Source organism: Equus caballus, chromosome 15 (genome assembly GCF_041296265.1).
Source record: "Equus caballus isolate H_3958 breed thoroughbred chromosome 15, TB-T2T, whole genome shotgun sequence".
NCBI lineage: Eukaryota > Metazoa > Chordata > Mammalia > Perissodactyla > Equidae > Equus > Equus caballus.
In genome coordinates, this window is record NC_091698.1 from 97,683,583 (window position 1) to 97,702,888 (window position 19,306).

At 49.0% G+C, this 19,306-nt stretch overlaps 1 protein-coding gene and 1 long non-coding RNA gene across 32 annotated transcripts in view; one reads left to right on the forward strand and one right to left on the reverse strand.

Moving 5' to 3' along the window:
* LPIN1 (lipin 1) overlaps window positions 1-19,306 on the reverse strand; it is a 123,726-nt gene that overhangs the window by 68,116 nt on the left and 36,304 nt on the right. For 3 of the 31 annotated variants that reach the window (XM_070236657.1, XM_070236650.1, XM_023619510.2), the window contains exon 1: window positions 2,013-2,177. The exons of 17 other annotated variants lie outside the window; for them this stretch is intronic. Coding sequence is in view for 3 of the 14 variants with exons in the window: in XM_005600213.4 (XP_005600270.1) it covers window positions 16,438-16,536 (99 nt within the window). In the remaining 11 variants the exon portion in view is untranslated. 11 more of the 31 variants (XM_070236641.1, XM_070236640.1, XM_070236648.1 and 8 more) reach the window with 10 other exon arrangements.
* On the forward strand, window positions 16,856-18,720 carry LOC138917922 (uncharacterized). Its single transcript, XR_011426590.1, has 2 exons — window positions 16,856-17,147; window positions 18,052-18,720. It is a non-coding gene; the product is annotated as an uncharacterized lncRNA (long non-coding RNA).

The following is a 19,306-nucleotide window of genomic DNA, read 5'->3' on the forward strand; positions in this document are numbered from 1 at the left end:
CTTGCCCAAGTCACTCCATCCCATTTAGGTACCTTTTAGACCTTGAACCCAGAGGAGAGAGGATCCAGGAGAGGCCAACTCACAGTGGGAAGGGATGGCAGGAAGAAGCAGGGGGTCCCATAATGACGATTTACCGCCCAGAGGCCACTGTAGACAGGACTGTCCCAGTCCTACAAATAGGCATCCTCACTGGTACCTTGCCTTCCTCTTGTAAAAAAAATAACACCACAGTGATCACTGACCCCGTATTCTGTCGCAGGGGCTCTTGTGTATCTCAGTTAACTTTTACATTGTGAATGCGTATGACTATCTCTCCATTTCAGAGAGGAAGAAACCGAGGCTCAAAGAATTGAAGTCCTTTGGCCCAAGTTATACAGCGCTAAGTGGCCCGCCTAACTAGGAAGCCAAGTTCTTCGCACTAGCCTCAGCACGCCGCAGGCCACAGTGACCTCGTTCAAAGTATCTTTCCATCTCCTGCCCTGCCCTGCCCTCTGGTCCAGGGCTCTCCGTGCAGCTGACCGGGAAAAGGGCAGGGCCCACAGACTTCCTTCTGGCCAGGCTGTCCCCCTTCCCCTCCCCCAATCCGGGGCAGACCTCTTCACTGTTCCCGAGGGTCCCCAGGACCAGGAGATCCTTCAGTCCCTCCCCTGAACACACGAGTGCTCTTCTGAGCAACAAGACCCAGCAGGTTTGCCCCTGCAGCCCGTTCCTTTCTTGAGGGGTGAGGGTTTTGATGACTGAGACCTTGGATGGTGAGGCGCGTGCACAGCATCCCACAACAGCTAAGGCAGAACTCGGCCTCCAGACCCACAAAGTTCAGGTCCAGGTCCGTCCAGGCCCAGCTCCACAACACACATGGCCCTACACAGAGGAATAAAAGCTCCAAAACACACCCCTACACAAACAAACTTGATAATAAAACAACTGCTGGCAAACACAAAGCACTATCAAAATACGAAAACCATAAAACAAACTCTCAGATCTTCCAACATTTTGGGGGGGAGGGGGGAGGGTAAGTGTGTGTTTATTTCTCGATTACTGTATATTCCTCAAATTAATTTAATTCATAAGACCCAAATTATGGAACAGAGGATAAACAGTAAATTTCACAATCAAGACACATACTCCTGATAAGAACATTGCTACAAGCTCATCTTTTCCGAAGCATTCCTCCTATCCGGGGAAACTACTGGGTTCTAGAAACTCTCCGAATTAACACTGCTAGTTGTTTTAGTTCAAGTTTCCTGCTTGCTGGTCGAAAACCGGGTTGGTATCTGCTTTCTCAGGCACCCACCCTCCACACAAAGTACCAGCCAGTTACCTATACTCCGGCTCTATGGCACTTAAGCTTATTTCCAAAACACTACTTTTCATCCCACATTTTCCTGGCCTTTCCCAAAATAAAATCATTCGCAGTGGCATGTGATGGAAGGCCTAGCACCCACTCGGCTTCAGGAAAGGTGCAGAGGCTGGCCAAGGAGGGACCTGACCGTAATCTGAGAACCAGGCTTCTTCCAACCGGGGTCAGCCTGCCGCCCAGCAGCTGTGTGACCTTGGGCACGTAGGTCAACCTCCCTGAGCCTCAGTTTCCTCAACGGCAAAGCAGGAATCCTAACCTCCCCCCGCCCCTCCCCGGGAAGATTTTCATACAAGTCCTCGGCGCAGAGCAGGGACCACCCGCCCTCGCTGGACGGAGCTGGTCCCGCCGTCTCGGCATCCCCGGTCGCCCCCTGGGTCCGCCTGGCCCCAAGGTCAGCCCCGCGGGCGCTCCGAGAGGGAAGGCCCGAGGGATGCTCGCGAGGCCGCCGGGCCCCAGGGCCTGTTTCTCCGCCTCCCTGCCGGAGCCACTTGCCCGGAAAGGACCGCGAGGACAGAGATCGGTCCTCCGGCATCGGGTCGGCCGGTCGCCCGGCCCGCTCCAGCATCGCCACGTGCCCCTCGCCCCGGGCCGCGCCCCGCCCCGGCCGGCCAAGCGCAGCCCAGCCCGGGCCGGCTGAGGCTGCAGCACCTACCTCGGCGGCCGCCGTTCGACCCGGGATATGCCGGGAAGACTGCCCGGGCGGCTGGCGGCGCGGAGGCGGCTCCTGGCCGGGCGGCGCCGCGCGCGTGGCCGCCTTTGTATGCAAACACCCGGGCGCCGCGCGCTCCGGTCGGCGCGGCTCCGCCCCGGGGGCGGGGCGAGCGGGCGTGGGCGGGGCGAGCGGGTGGGGCGGGGAGAGGGGCCTCGGGAGGGACGGGCCCCTGGGCCGCTTTCAGGGCCCGCCCGGCCACAGGAGGTGGAGGAACGCTCGGGTCCGCCAGCCCCTCCTTCATCGCCTACCTTAGCTTTCCTTTGGGCTTGGGGCCTTAGGCTATGTTTCTGATTTTCCTCCCCAAAGCCAAAGTCCTATATTTCATTCAACAGGCTAGATGGACATTTCCCGAAGCCTTGGAGCGCTGTGGGCGTGCAAAATCAGCACTCGGGGCAGCCTGGTCAACTGCTCTCAGAAACCCCCGAGGGCCCGGCTGTCGCCTCGGCTTGACTCCTCCTAGCAGTGGGACTTGGGCCCGTGTCCCTTAACCCTTCTGAGCCCCAACCTTCGTAAAGTGGCAGCTGTGTTGGCATACTGCGCTTTACGCTCAGCGTCTCAACGTTGGTCCACCTTTCTCCTTTATCCGAATGACCAGCCCTCATGCTTCGTTTATTCATTGAGCAAGTACTCTTTCCACGGTCTGTTCCAGACACCAGGGAATGTGGCTTTGAACAAGAGAGACAGGTCCCTGACCCCATGGAGCTGCCATCTTCCAGCAGGGAGACAAGGCAAGGGACAAATTATGAACAAAACAATCTCTAATGGCGAAATGATTTAGAGCAGATGCTCAGAGGTTGTCACATTTGAACTGAAACCCAAAGGGCAAGAAACACCCCAGTCCTACCAAGATAGGGGGAGGAGGCAGAGCTTTCTAGAGAGCAGAAGCAGCCAGTGTAAAGGTTCCAAGGCAGTCCTCTGCGGGTGGCTAGAGCCATGGGGCAGCTGGAGGGGCAGCAGGGACCAAACCTTTGGGGTCTTGTAGGCCAAGGCAAGGAGTTCAGTTATTGCAAGAAGGGTTTTAAACCTGGGAATCGTATGACCTAATTTACATTTTTAAAAATCACTTCGCTGCTATATGTAAAATGGACTGTAGGGGACAGGAGTGAGAGAGAGCCGACAGACTGCCACCGCCGGTAACCAGGGGAGATGACGGTGGCCCGGTCGGATAGGGGTGAGGATGGGGGTGGCCTTGAGAATTGGAAAGACTTCGGACATATTTCGGAGGTAACACCCATGGATTGGCTAATGTATGGATGGGGTTGGGGTGGCCCACGATGAGAGAAACGGAGGTAATTCAGGAGGGCAGTTTGGGCGCTCTGAATTTGAGATGCTTTTCAGCCATCCCAGAGGAGCTGTCGGCAAAGCATCTGGGTCTCATTGGAGCAGTCGCCTGGCTGTAGGTAGAAGTTTGGGGGTCATGTGCCTGGGGAGCTATGCCCAAGTGATGCATCTTCTGTCCAGCCCACCGTGTGTGATGCCCTCTACCTGGTCCTGGGGTAACTCCCATCTAGGCAGCCCCTGTCCCCAGGAAAGCAGGCAACCCCCTCCCATGCTGGCATTTACAGGAGGGGGCTACACAAGGGGATTCTCATTTACAGATGAGATTCCTCCCCCAGGTTATTAGAGACCAGAGCTTGGCGTGCATCGCTGCTGCCTGCAGATTGCAAGGCCCTCGGAAGGAAGCGCTCTTGGGTTCTCCCCCCCTCCCTTCCCTCCAGGGAGTGCCTGGCCTTGGGGCGGAGAAGCAAGTCTACCCTACTTGGAAAGGCTTTCTGGAAGCAAAGTCCAACTTCAGGGGCTTGAGTGAAGACTTTTTTAAAATAAATCTTGAATTATTAAAATTTGGAGACCAGAGGTCTAAAAACGTAAGAAAATCAAGTCCAAAGCGCTCATTCTACGAATGACGAACTTGGAGGCAGAGTGGGGTTGAAGTTCACCCCAAGTCGGCACCTCAGGAAGCCTGTCCCCATCACTGCCACAACGTCTAAACAGGGCCAAACAGGGATTTTTTTTTCAAACAAGCAATGAGGAGAAAATACTAGATCACATTTCACTACTAGCTGAATGGGATTCGCCCAAGTCCTGGCCCTCTTCTGATCCTGCCCTGGCTGGAGTCCCCCTAAGAGGGCCCTCGCTGTGTTGTCAGCAACCAGGCGGTGACCTAGCTGTGACTCAGCCAGGAGAGCTGAGGTGATCCCCTTGGCCAATCCCAGGACCTGCCGCTTTCTGCCCCACTCGGAAGAGAAGAAGGAACCACAGGGCTGAGTAAACTTGCTCCAGCTGGCTGGAGGAGGAAGAGGGGTGAGTGACGCCAGGGCAAAGCAACACAAGCATCCTCAATTCTGAAGACCCACTTTCACAATCTGGAAGACGGGGAGCAGGTCCTCAACACACAGTTCCACTTTCAGGGTGGAAAAGGTCATCATGTAAAATACGTGGCACGGTTGCCGACTTGAAAGATTTTTAACTTCTAGAACCCTGTACACGAAGGAGTGGTGATTCCCAGAAGGGTTTATTCAGTGCTTAGCCCCGCCGTGATAGAGAGAGCGCCCAGCTCATGCAGCTCTGGGACTGGGCAGCTGCTGGCCTCCCCCACTAGGAGGGACACCCAGAGCGCACCAACATTGCTGAGGATGCCCAGGGCTAAAGAATTACAGCTCCTCAAGTGTCAGAACTTTTCTCTGCATATAAAAGTGACGAAAGCAAGATAAGCCACCCTGTTCTAGCTGGAAACCTCCCCCTTTTTAGCCAGTGACAAGAACTCTCTTATTCTGGGAATTCTGGAGTTTTCCACATTAACTACCTACACAACTGAAAGGGCTCTGCAAGAGGAAGGGGAGACAGGAGGGGTAAATTGCCCTCTTCACAGGAACCCCATGAAACAGTGTAGGCAGCTGTGCAATTGACTGGTCTCCTGACAGCTCTGGGCAGTGGCATCAGTGGTTAGCTCTCTAAATGCCCTGGACAGAAAGGATACCAAAGAAAACACAGTGAATTATTCCCCCGGAGGGCTGCACTTTACCTCTGGCGCCAATGACTTTGGAGTCCCAGGTAGGGAGGGTATCTCCATGGGATGCAAGGCCAGTCCTTGGCTGGGAGCCCCAGATAAGGTGACTTCAGAATGGGCACTCCCTTGCTCAGGACCTCAGGAATCAGGTGGGAGCCAGGGACCATCTGGTGCCACCTCACCCACTCAGAGGACAGGGGACAGAGCAGCCTGGTGATGAATAAATGACAAGCAATAGGATATATTGGAGTATATGAGGAAGCCATTTGGTTTAAAACTAACTCGGCCTGATGCTGTTTTTCCAAAAGGCCTGATGTGGCCGGTTGAGCATGCATTGTACATCTGCTTTAAACATTTACAATGTCCCAAAGACAAGAATGATGCCCTTAAAGGTAGGGATGTAGCTTCCCCCAATATTGGCCTTTCTTTAAGGATAAGCATCTCTTCCTAGAAACTAAGGATTAATTATTGACCCACTGTGCTCACCTTGTGACCACTGACCTTATGCCAGCAAAGCAATCTCTGACTATGTAGCAGGGACATTCCTATCATACGTGATGTATGCTTTTTGTTCCAAGACAGTATATGACCACTCTGTACACCCCTTTCTTTGGAGTGAGTCCTTCCTTCGTGAAGGCACTCTCCCAGGCTATATAGTCCTTAGGGTCAGCTCACAATAAACTCAACCCAGTTTTGACTTATAGATGGATTGTGAGTTATTTGCACTGACACTGGAAATCCATTAGAGATGAAGTGGGTCCCCCGGGTGCCTCTGGGTGGCTGACCAAAGCGAGCTTCGAGGGGGAAGAGGCGGGTATGAGAAGCCCCAGGTTCTACAGGAAGAGGAAGAGGAAGGAGGGTAAACCAGGAGGAACAAGTGTCTGGAACCACAGCTCAGAGGGCCCACCCTCGAATTAGGGTGACGACCACAGATCAGGGTGAGGCATCCGAGGGGGCAGAAGAAGTCCCAGGGAGATCAAGGGGAGATGCTGACAGCTGGCCACAGCGGGATCTTAGAGGCCACGCTACCCCAGTACACCCTAACAGATACATTAGACAGCATCATGTGCCTTTCCTCGGCCACACAGTGAGCAGAGTCAAAGATTCATAGGAACCACATGCACCCAGTGCAGCAGCAAAGCAAGGAAACCCCCCCAGGCTCAGGGCAGAGAGACAGGCAGCTCACCCCCACGGCGGCACTATGACAGTGGGATGGGATGGTGCTGTCTGACTGGGAGAGCAGCCACCACCCATCCCCCGCTCACCTGAGCCTTCATTCAACACTCACTTGTTGAGTGTCCTCCCTGTGCCAGGCCCTGTACAGAGCACTGCGGGCTCCAGTGGGGACCAGACCAGACATAGCATCTGTCCTCAGTGAGTATACAGTCAGGAGTGGTAATCACGGCCAATAGCACAAATACCCATAAAAACTGTCACCCTGCTCAGCACCTCTATGCACTGAAGGGTTGAACACTACTGCAGGATTCAATCTGCTGGACTCCCGAGGAATAGGATTCAGCTGAACTTGGTGGCCTGGGCAGGCACGGATCTGGGCTAAACTAGGCCAAGTGTGGAGGAGCAGAAGGCTGGAGGGGGAGCAGCCATGCAGAGCAGTCTGTGTGTGCAGGGCTTTAAGGAAGACCCTGGCCGGCCTGTGTTGGAGTGCGGGGGGAGCACAGCCAGCCCCATCCCTGCCCAGCGCTGGCTCCCTGCCTGTGTCCCCTGTGCTCAAGAGGGGCGCTGTTTCTCCTCTGGCCAAATGGAGGAGATTCCTAATGAGCCAGGCTAGGACAAGAGAGATCTCTGCTGGGACTGACCTGGCTCCCGCTTCCTGGTCCACTTACAGGCCTGCAGGTCCCTGATCTCTATGAACCAGCCCACACGCCGTGGAAGTTCTGTCCCTTGGTGGATACTTCCTATCAGTATATCTGCGCTTAGCTTTATAGGATTCCTCCTTCTCCCCAGCTCCTCCCCAGCCTCACAGTGACAGCTGTCTCCTCTTTGCAGTCCCAGGACTGGTGGTCACACAATTTGGTGTGTCGTGAGCATTTGCCAATCAGAAGAGACACCAGGCACAGCACAGCAGGGTCCTCTTGGGTTATGGAGCAAGTTGGGAGGGGAAAGGAAGAGGACAGATGAGGTGGCAGGAATGAGGCCACTTAGGGAACTTGGGACAGTAACTACTGACTAATATTTCTAAATTTCTAATATTTTAATCATTGGCAAGGCCATATTAGCGTATGCTAGATGAATTCACCCAAGAAGAAAACATATTTAGAATTCAACTTAGAAACACATCTGCTATGGATTGAACGTTCCCCTAAAATTTATATGTTGACGGGCCAGCCCCATGACCGAGTGCTTGTTTGCACGCTCCACTTCGGTGGCCCAGGGTTTTGCCGGTTCGGATCCTGGGCGTGGACATGGCACTGCTCATCAAGCCATGCTGAAGTGGCATCCCACATGCTACAACTAGAAGGGCCCACAACTAAAAATATACAACTATGTACTGTGTACTGGGGGGTTTTGGGGAGAAAAAGGAAAAATAAAATCTTAAAAAAAAAAAGTTCTATGTTGAAGGCCTAATTCCCAAGGTGATGGCATTTGGAGACGGGGAACTAATTAGACTTAGATGAGGCCGTGAAGGGGGAGCCCCACCAGAAGTCTGGACCACAAAACTAAGCATAGTGATCCAACTTCTGACCTCAGTGAGGGAAGCTGGCTCCAGAACAAAATCGGGTTCCCGCAAAGACACTGTGTAACCTGTTAAGTGCTGTGAGCTCTGGGCCAGATCCAGGGTAACTTCACCCACTAGACTTTTCAGCCAGTAGACCTCTGCATCTAGTTAAGATGAGATCTGTGATGCCAAGCGATATAATGCTTTGTCAGCTCTAAACAAACCATTAGGAAAGCAGAAAAGAACTGGATTTGCCAGCAAATTATAACATCTCTTGCCATGCAGAGCTTAAGTGCTGCTTACCTATGGCCATCCACATGGGCATCTGCTTGTTTCCTGGAGCCTAATTACAACCTCTTTCGTGTTGACCTGGAACCTGGGGTTGGTTGAGGAAAGTAATGCTACACACTGAGGACTTCAAGTCATCGATGTCATCATCTCTTGTTCCCAGAATAAATGAAATCTTTCTCACTCACCCCTAACGTTCTAAAGCAGTGTTTCCTATGAAAACTTGTCACACATTAGAATCACCTGGGAAACTGTTAAAACTCTCCGTGCCCAAATTACAGCCCACGTCAATGAACCACAGTCCTGGGGGTTGGACCGTGGCATCAGCCTATTGCAAAACTCCCCATGAGATTCCACTGTAGAGCCACGTTTAAGAACCAGTGTTCTGAGTCCACTTCCCCTCATCCCGTACCCTGGCCGGCCGCCATTCTCTCTCTCAAAGCCCACGCTCTCCTCTCCCAGGCCCCCATGCCGAGGGTCAACAGGTAATCTATATTTCTTCTAAATGTCCGTATAATGGAACCCACGCAAGCCAGCTCCAGTAAAGAGAGTGAGTGACTGTGTGTTTGTGTGTCTGCGTGTGAATGGAGCACGCTATATTAAAAGGAGGCAGGGATTCCAGAAATGGGCCTTGTACTATGGCGGCTTTCTCTCTGGCTCACTCTCTTTCCACTTCGTTAGTGCTGCCCCCTTTCTCTCTCCCAGCCTGCTTCCTTCCAGATTCTCCTCCCTCATCAGTCTGGCCACACACAGCTCATCAGGTACCTCTCCCCTTCACAAGACCTTCCACTTCAGCTCCTCTAACTCCAAAATTTCAAAAGAGAAATGGTATTGACCCAGGTCGTCTTCGCAAGCTATAATATACAAGTCTTAGACAAGCCATTGACATCCTTGGAATGGCTATCTTTGAGTCTCTAGTCCATCCCTAGTCCAGTGCTTCCCACTTCTCCTCACATCCCCTTTTCCTTTGCCTAGTGTACCCGAGACACGGTGCTAAACATTGTAGCAGATCGAGCCATGAGCCAGACACCGTGCCTTCCTTCAAGGCCTACTTAAATCTGTCAGATATCAACAGACTGGATACAAGTAAGTGCTGTAAGAGCGAGAGGAGCAAGGCGCTATGGAAGAGCACGGAAGACAGGATCGACCTGATGGGAGGTGCCGTGGGGGAGTGGTTCCAAGCTGAGCTTTGATCCCAGCCTCACCTCTTGCTAGTCATGTGATCTAGGGGAAAGAACATTTGACCTCTCTAACGCTCAGTTTCTTTTTCTACTAAACTGGGGTGAAAATACCTGTTTCACAGGGTTATTTGGAGGAATAAATGATCTAAAGCACTTAGTGCAATGTCTGGCACAATATGCATGGCCCACTCTGATGAGTCCTATAATAACAATAATTACTATTATTATTATTATCTACTATGAACACTTAGGAGCCTGATAACGAATGTGGTGTCAGGTTTGGGGCTTCAGGGTGGGGAAGACTTTTGACAGATGAAGTGTGTGGGGCAGGTGTTTCAGGCTGAAGGAACAGCACGTGGAAAGGCATGATGAAGGGGAATGGGGAAGTATCATCGCTGTGTGGCTTGGAATGCGAGGCCACTGCCTGGTTTGAATGCAAAAATAAATTTATATCCTTCTTCTCTCTTCCATAGTGAAGAATTAGCGCAGGAAGGAACTAACCACTTAGGAAAATTAAAGTCAATTTCCCAGATTAATGCACTTGTTCCTTTGTACTTAGGAAAGCTAAATTAAATTTTCCTTTAACCCAAAGCAGAACTTTAATCTCACCCATAAGTAGAATGACATGCATCTCCAAGGAGCGTCAAAGACGACAGAGCAGCAGCATCCCCCTCCTTCAGCATCCTCGGGAACACTTTCTCAGTAACCCTCTGGCCCCTCTCTCCACCTCTCGTCCCTTTGGTCTTACAAAAGGAACTATTCAGTTGCAGTTCAACTGCTCCTTTCTGGTGGAAGGGTCAACACAAATTAAGAAAAACTCAATCTTCCCGGGTGCAATAAGAGAAAAAGACTGCCTTCCCTCCCTTTGCTTAGAGCATCTGCCGTGCAACACTCATCATTATAAATTCTTTCTCTGCCCCTTTAAGATGTAAGTAAAGATTTTTTAAAAGCTAAATAAGCTTTTGGGCACTGCGCAACTCAGAACTGTTTCATAGACCTGGAAGCCATCTCTTTGAAATGTAAACATCAAGGAAGATGGCGCCCTCATCTCCCAGTTTCCATGGGAGGGTAGGCTCCTAAGTTCAGTAGGGACCATGCCTCGCTCCAAGGTTCAAAACGAGCTCCCGCTTCGGCAGCCCAGGGTTTGAGGGTTTGGATCCCGGGCATGGACCTACACACCACTCATCAAGCCGTGCTGTGGTGGCATCCCACAATAAACTAGAGGAAGACTGGCACAGATGTTAGCTCAGGGACAATCTTCCTCACACACACACAAAAAAACGCCCAGCTCCTGTCGTAAATTTATTACCAGAAGTTCCCTTTTTTTTTTTTAGATAAAGGCAATAAGCCAACACAGATGGCCACCCCATTACCAGGTGAACTAGGACTAACTGTGTGTGACAAATAGCACTGTCAAGTCCTCTTTCTTTAGGACTAGTTACTTAACTTGAGAACATGTATGTAATGAGTTGTATCAGCCTAGCTGTATAAGGTGCTGAGATTTCTTTCTCTCTTTGCAACCTGTTAGCAGATTGCCTGTGGTGTGCATTGCATTCTGGTTTAATGCTTATTCGACAATCCATCTTTTTTCTTTCTCTTCTCCCTTTGTGGAGAGATTTTCTCGGTTAGGAGGAGACTTCATTCTTTATGATATATCTCAACACCAGCCCTGCTGTCCTCAGGACGTAGGCCTTCCCTGCCTACGGGTCAGTGAGCCAAGACAGGGAAGCCTGGAACGAGGGTGGTCAAGGTTAACTCAAGAGAGAACCTCTCCAAGCCTGATTCGGGTCACAGGTCAAGTTATCATTACTATCTTCCATCGCCCATCCTGTGCTTTTTCTCTCCAAGGCTGCTACATAGCAGTCCAGAGGATCCATGGATAGAAAGCACAAATCCATGAACTTAATGTGGAAAAAATTGTATCTTATATTTACTAACTTCTAACTCAAATTTAGTAGGATTTCCTTCAATTATGAATGTAGGCAACAAAACACAATAGTCTTAACAGTACCTGTGACCAGCACCAACAAAAAAGCACAGATATTTTCACGCCACATGGAAGTTGTTGCAGATATTCCAAAGTATCATATACACTCATTAGTACTTAAAAATTATGGTTGTTATTAGATCTGCTGCTCAGGGACAGAAAAACTGAGGAATTCAGACTTTTGACAATCGAAGATGGAGAGCCTGCCTCCACTGGGGCTCAGTCAATACAACAGAGAATTTTTCCCTCCACCGCCCCACACCGTTGAGCTAACAAGAGCAGCAGGGTAACAGGAACAGCAGGGGAGGAAAGAGCATCGTGTGCACCTCTCCGAGGTACGGTGCAAAAGGAAGGTCTGAAGCTGAGAGGCAAGCAGACGTTTCTCTGACAAACCCACCCCCAGCCTAAAACACAAGGTGTTCCCACAGGAATTTGAAGGGTTTGGCGCACTGAGGGTAAAACCTCAAACCCAGCTTCCGCTTCGGTTACATCAAACCCCCACACTAAAGGCCTACCAGGAGGAAAAGCAGGTCCGTTTCTAGAGACAAAAACAGTTTGTCAGTGTTTCTGCAGTTCTCCCAAGATGCCCAGCTTTCAAGAAAAAATTAGGAGGCAAATGAAAAGTCAAGAAGAAAAACAACACGCTTCCGAGAGACAGCAATAATTGGAACCAGACTCAGATATGACACAGATGTTGGAAGTATCTGACGTGCACTTTTTAAAAACTATGATTAGTAGGTCAGAGTCTCTAATGCGTAAGGTATGCAATAGGCAAGATGGGATGAGTAACTTCACCGCAGAGAAGGAAACTATAGGAATCAAATGAAGTGCTAGAAATGAAAGATCCAGTCCCACAGATGAAGAACATCTCCCATGGGCTCGTCAGTAGACTCGACAGTGAGGAAAGAGTCACTGAAGCCGAAGGAAGATAATTAGGAATTACCTAACCTAAAGAGAAAAAAGAGGAAGCAAAAAAAAAGAGCAGAACTTCTTAGAGCTGTGGGAATGGAATACGTGTAATGGAACCCCAGAAGGAGAAGAGAGTGAGACAGCAGGGCAGAAGAAATATTCAAAGAAATAATAGCCTAGAATTTTCTAAAATTAGTGACACCAAACCACAGATCTAAGCATCTCAAGAACACCAAGCAGTATAAATATTCACACACACACACACACACATGCATGCACACAAGCATATTATATTTGAACTTCTGAAAATAAAAGCAAAGAGAGTCTCAAAGGCAGTCAGAGAAAAGAGAAATTATACAGAGGCACAAGGTAAGAATTATAACAGACTTTACACCAGAAACCATGCAAGAGAGCCAGAGAGTGAATATTGTGGACTTTGCGAGCCACATAGTCTTTTTTTTTTTTTTAGGAAGATTAGCCTTGAGCTAACATCTGCTGCCAATCCTCTTCTTTTTTTGCTGAGGAAGACTGGCCCTGAGCTAACATCCATGCCCATCTTCCTCTACTTTATATGTGGGACGCCTGTCACAGCATGGCTCTGACAAGCGGTGCATAGGTCTGCACCCGGGATCCAAACCAGTGAACCCCGGGCTGCCAAAGCGGAATGTGTGAACTTAACCCCTGTGCCACCGGGCCGGCCCCTCACATAGTCTTTGTTGCAACTAAGCCCTGACATTATAGCACAAAAGCAGCCGTGGACAATATGCAAACAAATGGACATGACTTTGTTCAATAAAAATTTGTTTATAAAAACAGGTGGTGGAGCAGATAGGGCCCATGTGCCATAGTTTATCAGCCCCTGGTCTAAAGCAAAAATAGTAGCAATGCTTCATGTATTAATAGCATATGTGGGAGTAAAAGCACAAAGGATGCGAGGGAAGACTTGGAAATAGACTGTGGTAAGGCCCTTACCCTACACATAAAGTGTTATCCTATTATTTTAGGGTAAATTCTAATTAAAGATGTAAATTGTAAGCATTTGGAAATCACTAAAAAAAATCAAAAGATATAAGTAATAACTCAATAAAGAGATAAAATGGAATCATAAAAATGTTCAGTTAACATAAGTGAAGGCAGAAAAAGAGAAAAAGTAACAAATAGCACAAAGAGAAAACAGCCAGTAAGATGGTGGATTTAAATCCAGCCGCACCAAAAATCACATTAAATAGACCAGCTAAAAGATAAGATTGTCAGATTGGATAAAGGAGCAGAACCTAGCTATATACTGTCCACAAGAACACCACCTTAAATATAAAGACGTGAAAATATGATGGTGGGTACATGACTCATGCATTGGTCAAAACTCATAGAACTGTGCAATATAATATTACTGTATGTAAATTTTAAAAATCAAACAGGATGTAGGAGTAAAGATGGAATGCAGATGATGACACCTGACTGACTCTATTACAGATTAATCACACACCACAGCACACTGCAGAGGATGGAGAAGAAAGGAACCGACCTAACTTTGGCAAAAAGTGTTTCAACTGGATCCTATAAAGCTAAAGACTACAAGAACTAGATACAAACGCTGTACTCCAGTTGATAGATTTGTTTCTCACAGGGGCATGGGTAGCAATTTTTAAATTGCTTTATTTGGGTCCTAGGGTTGAAAATAGAAGTAAATAAATTGTAGATAGGAGGAGCAAGGTTTCTTGCTGTTGGAGAAAGAAGCTACAAATAAGTAAAGGGAGACAAGGCTAGAATACACCTTGTGGTCTGAATTGGAGTCAGATAGGAACTCATGCTTGTTATTTGATGGATGGATGGATGGGTAGATAGATGGATGGATAGATAGATAGATGGACAGACAGACAGACAAATGGATAAATGTAGAGGTGTGTCTATGCATGGGTTACTATACCTACGTAGATTTCTCTCTCTCCACTTAGAGGGACTAGAAGCAGTGACACCCCAGTAGCAATGAGCAGACAGGCACCCAGGTCTTGGTTTCTAAATACCGATTTGCAATTTAAAAAACTAGATTTCATTGGAGAACTGGTGGATTCCAGGGCCAGAGCAGAGAAAATACCAGGTCAACCTGGAGGATCTCGTAGTACCAGAAGTAAGGAAATGCCAAAAAAGAAAGAAAGAAAGGAAAGGAGGGAGGAAGGAAGGAAGGAACAAACGAATGAACAAAGAGAGAGAAGGAGAGACAGAAAGAAGACGGGGATACATGTTGAGAGAGCACAGGGGCTGACCTGAAAGAGCTCCCAACGGCCAAAGTTGGAATTTATCCGACAAAATAATATTATTGGATTACAACCTAAATAATTAAAAAGATCCATGACTCCATACTGATAGCAATAATAACTGAATAAAGAAATGAATTGTGAAGACACAACTCTTCCTTAAAGAAGAATTCCAATTAATAAATGCTGAAAGAATGAGGGAAATAGAAAATCAGCCTTCAAATGCCACAGTGGTAATTGCTGCAGGCAGGAGCACCGGTGGAAGGTAAGGTTAGGAGCAAAGGTAAAAGCAGAAGCAGAGTAGTTCTATGGTTTCTGACTATTTAGTCCTTACAAAGCGAATTTACTTTACAGTGAAACATCCTGGCAGACACCACCTTGACCAGGTGACCAAGGTTAACAGCTCCAGCGATGCACAGCGACCCCACGTGCACTCTGACAGGATGCACTGGGAAGGCACACCAGCTCCGTAACCTTCTTGGAATAATATAAAAGGTTCAGTCTAATCATGAAAAGACATCAGACAAACCCAAACTGAGGGACCTTCTAACAAAGGAACTAAGGAGGACTCTTCAAAAGTGTCAAGACCGTGAAAGACAAGGAGAGACTGAGGAAGTGCCACAGACTGGAGAAGACTAAGGAGACAGGACAACTCGATGCCTTTGGCACTCCTGGATTAGATCCTGGAACAGAAAAAGTAATTAGTAGAAAAACTGGTGACATTTGAGTAAATTCTGCAGCTTAGTTAAAAAAAAAAAAGATAACTGGCTCAATATTGCCACAAATCCTTAGTATCAAATGATTAGTAAAGACCCAAAGGCCCAAGGAGTTTGGGAGAAGGAGCTGTGAGAGTTGTGGGTGCCAAAAGAGGCTCCAGGCTTCACTCAAGCAGACGGAGTGTGAGCCAGACCTTGAAGGATCATTGTTATGACAACCGGTGGAAATGAGTAGAGAAGAGATTGGGGCAGTGGAGGGGTAAAGGGGGGTCAACAAGTTTATCAAAGGTTCGGCAGTGGGAAAGTCCAAGAGCTGTCCAGGATTCACTATGCAGGGTATCCAAGAGAAAAGTTCCTTATGGGTTTGCTGAGGGGTTAAAATGGGAAAGCAGCCCAAGACCAACACATCATGCCCTCAAATGGCAGCCTCAGGAGTGGGTAATTTATCCTGAAATGCCTAGAGAACCATTAAAAGCTGATAAGCAGGGAGTGAGATCTTATGAAACCTCCATTTTGTGAAAGTGAATCTGGCCATGGTGGGCAGGCCATAGAGGGTGGTGGGAAGGCTGGGCAGCAGAAGGCGACTGAGGCAGACAGCTTCTGTGACGGTCTAGATATCCAGTTATAGAGGGAGTCAAGCGATGATCAGGAATTGATTGCCATGGAGAACTGACGACGGGACAACACATTTCCAAATTTATCAGTTTTTAAGTCGCTGAAAAGGGATAGCTCCAGCAGTAACACCCCCCCTCGCTGCCCAGGCTCAAGGTGGGACAGAGCCAGCATCTCTGCCGGCGTTGAGTCCTGACCCCGCGTTGTGAAATGAGGACACTCACAGCTTCCCCCACATTTAAGTCCTGCTTGGATGTAGGAAAACTGATTCTCCCTGTTGCCACATCATCCATTAAAGAAGGGCAAGAGATCCAGGGAAAAACAGTGATTCAGGGACTGCCCACATGTTTCCTGCCGGGGCCCCAGGTGGGTGTCTGTCAACGTGGGCTGGCTGCTTTGAGAAGGCTCTGACAGCCACCCTTTCCCAACTCCAAAACAAAACAAAGCAAATATGGACCATGGTTTACCATTCTCAAAGAACTTCATGAGAAAGCAATCAATCACACTTAATAGAGGTATATAAGGATGTATATAAGCCTGTATAAAAGCCCAGAGCAAACCAGTTAACAGAAGGGAGAATTGAAACACCAAGAGCCTTGTTATAGGGCTTAGGTGTCCCCAGATTTCAGTCGCCGATTCCATTCTTCAGTGAGTTCTGTGCCTGAGAAGCCAGCACATGGGGAAGCTTGAAACCTCATGATGCTCCACCCCTCCCACCCCCGCCGCCATTTACCTTAGCTGCCAGAAAAAAGCCTTGTCCCTCCCTTTTGGAGGGCATATTGGCAGGACCCCATTGAACTTCTATTAACTTCAGACAGAGGTGCCTGCTCATGGGAACGTTGGCATCCTGGTCAATTTTCCTCTTTCTCCTAGCTTTCTGGTTCTCAGCAGGCCAGGCCACCACTTCTTGGCTGTTGTTAGGATAAGCATGGCTGGCTCCCCTCCGGTCTTGCCTTTCTCTCTCTTTCCTCCTGGTCTTGCCCCTCAGCCCACCTCCTCCCCTCCCATTTTCTCTCCTTCTCCATCATCCTTTCATCAGTGCCACCTGCAAAGACTCCAGGAAAAGCTCATTGTTGGGTGGCAGGATTGTGACGACCCCACTGGGGTTATGACGTCAGTGTTTGGTGGCGCCCAGAGGAGGAGAGAGAGATGAGACGAGATGAGTGAGGACTAAGTAAGGCTGCTGTGTGGAGCTGGCTGAGACCAGCACTGGACTCAGAACAGGCCTGGTCAACAGTGGAGCCCAAAGAAAGCTTGGAGCCCAGCATGGCCGGATCCTTCCATGAAATCGGGTTTTTCTTTGCTGACTTCTGAATTCACAACAAGCTAACCGGAAGAGCCTGTAATTCACAGAGCTGCACTCCAACAAATTGAGAAAAACTTGAGGAAGGAAATTCCTGATGTGTTTTTTACAAAGCATGGCATTATCTACTAAACGTACTAGTAAGAGATTCCTGTAATAGACGTTATTGCAGAAAAAGCATCAATTCCAAGAAATTTAAGCTATATGTGAACTCTTTGAAATGCCCAAGTCATAGATAAAAACTAAATACTAGGCTCTTCTATAGTTTCTCCAGATCTTGTCAACCCTTGCTTACCAAAATTTGGGGCTAAAAAAATATTCGCTAGCTTCTTAAATCATGATTCTCACCTTCAAAAGTGTAACCCAGTGTACAATAGTCTACTGAGACCAGAGGGGGTGTTGCCGAGGCCAGCACGTTTAATGGGCCACAAGATTCCAGCTTCTGTGCCGCCCCTGCCAGCCTCAGGAGAATAAGATCCTGTAGCTGTGCATTTTCCCAACCCTGTGGTATTGGGCTGCACAGATACATGTCTGCTAGCCTGAAACAGAGCGTGGAATTTTTACTGGTCCTGCATTCAGTGCCGGCCATCATACTTGACGGCCATAACGATGGCAGTACACCTGTTTGGGAGGGAATGACTCAGCAGGAAGGGGGAGGCCAAAGCATGCTCTGAGTGTGATAATCAAAGCTGTTCAACCTGCAAAAGAAAACCCGGTGTGGGAGTGGGAGTGGGAGAAACGTGGCCTAATATCAAGGACTGACATGCAAGGACAAGATGACATTTGTCTGTAGATTCTAAAGGATCTGAAGGATGAAGGTATGTGGATTTGGGGTGGCCATATAAAGAGCCTAAGGAGGCAGGTCAGGCCTGTGCAGAGACCACCTGGGCTGTGTCTGGAGCCTGGGAGCTCCCAGCTGGACCCCCAGTTGGAAAGGGGCTGTGGAAGGTTCTAGACATGAGACAGCAAATTGAGTTAGATTCCTTTAATGGTCCCCCCAGCCCTAACTCAGTGAATTAGCTCTCTCCTTCTTTCTGTCTCCAGAGTGAACTGGTGTATCTTTTGCAAAAACAATTTGAGAATTCCGGGTTCAGCTTCGCTGAGCACCACCGGAGCACCGCACAGAGGAATGGTGGTCATGGAGAGACGCACAGGTCAGGCTCGGAATGCTGCCACCTGATTTGCTGTCCCTGGATTGAATTAGCTGCTCTCCCCAGCCCCCTGCTCAGAGGATGACCTAGTCCTATGAAAGCTCCATGTCGGGGGTCTGTGAACACAGAAGGAGACAGAGGCGCTGTCCCCAGAGGAGAGAAGGGACAAGAGAACTCTGTCTAAAGGGATTCTGAGAGGAAGTTGGTTCCAAAAGATACTTCTGAGTTACAGATCTGCCCCTGGGCCAGACCTCAGGCTCTATCTGTAAGGTGACCCAAGCCCCCGCGGGAAAGTGGCTGTCCCAGGTCACCACACTAAATTTGACCTGGACCTGAGCCAAGCTCTGTGTTCTCCTCCCAGAACAGTGGGCATGTAGGCCCAGTAAAAATCCCACAGATCTTTCTGGAATCTTTAGTGTCCCGAATAGGGAGTGGAGATCTGAGTCCCGGTCTGTGCGCTGTCACTTACGAGACCCTGCACACGTCACTTCAAGACCTCCGTCTCCGCATTGGAAAGTGAGGAGGTGGGGAATAGACGGTCATCAGCTCTGACCTAGGGCTACGTGTCTGTGGTGTGACTTCATGGCTGTCACCATCTTTATCATCACCCCTGTCCACTGCCCCCCCAAAACACCCACCCAGAATGGTCACTGTCATTCCTGGGTCCATGACACCCTGGCAGCTCTAATAATCTCAAAGAACGTTGAGATAGTTTCAGAAGAAGGAACTGACGTGAATTCACTTTAATTGAAAAATTGATAACATCCCACCAGTACTTTCTCCTCTCCCTTCTCCCGCCCCCAGGGATGTCCAAGTGAGGGTCTGGGCATCACTAACCTAATCAGAGGAAATCCTGAGCAGAGTGCAGCATACTCAAGAGGAAGAATCAGGTGGGAGTGTCTTGAATTTCAAATGGGAGGGAGGGCTGGAGGCAAGGAGTGAGGGACAGGCAGACAAGGATTTATCCCTGTCCCAACACTGCTCAGTTTGCATTCTCTTCTATCACATCATGCTTTGTAACGTCGAATCCATCATGGTCTGATCTAGCTCAGTCAACACTCGACTCAGCCACAGTGTCATCAGGAGACCCAGAGACAGATGGATCAACCAGAGAGCCTCAGAATGAGGGAGCATCTCTCTGACAGACA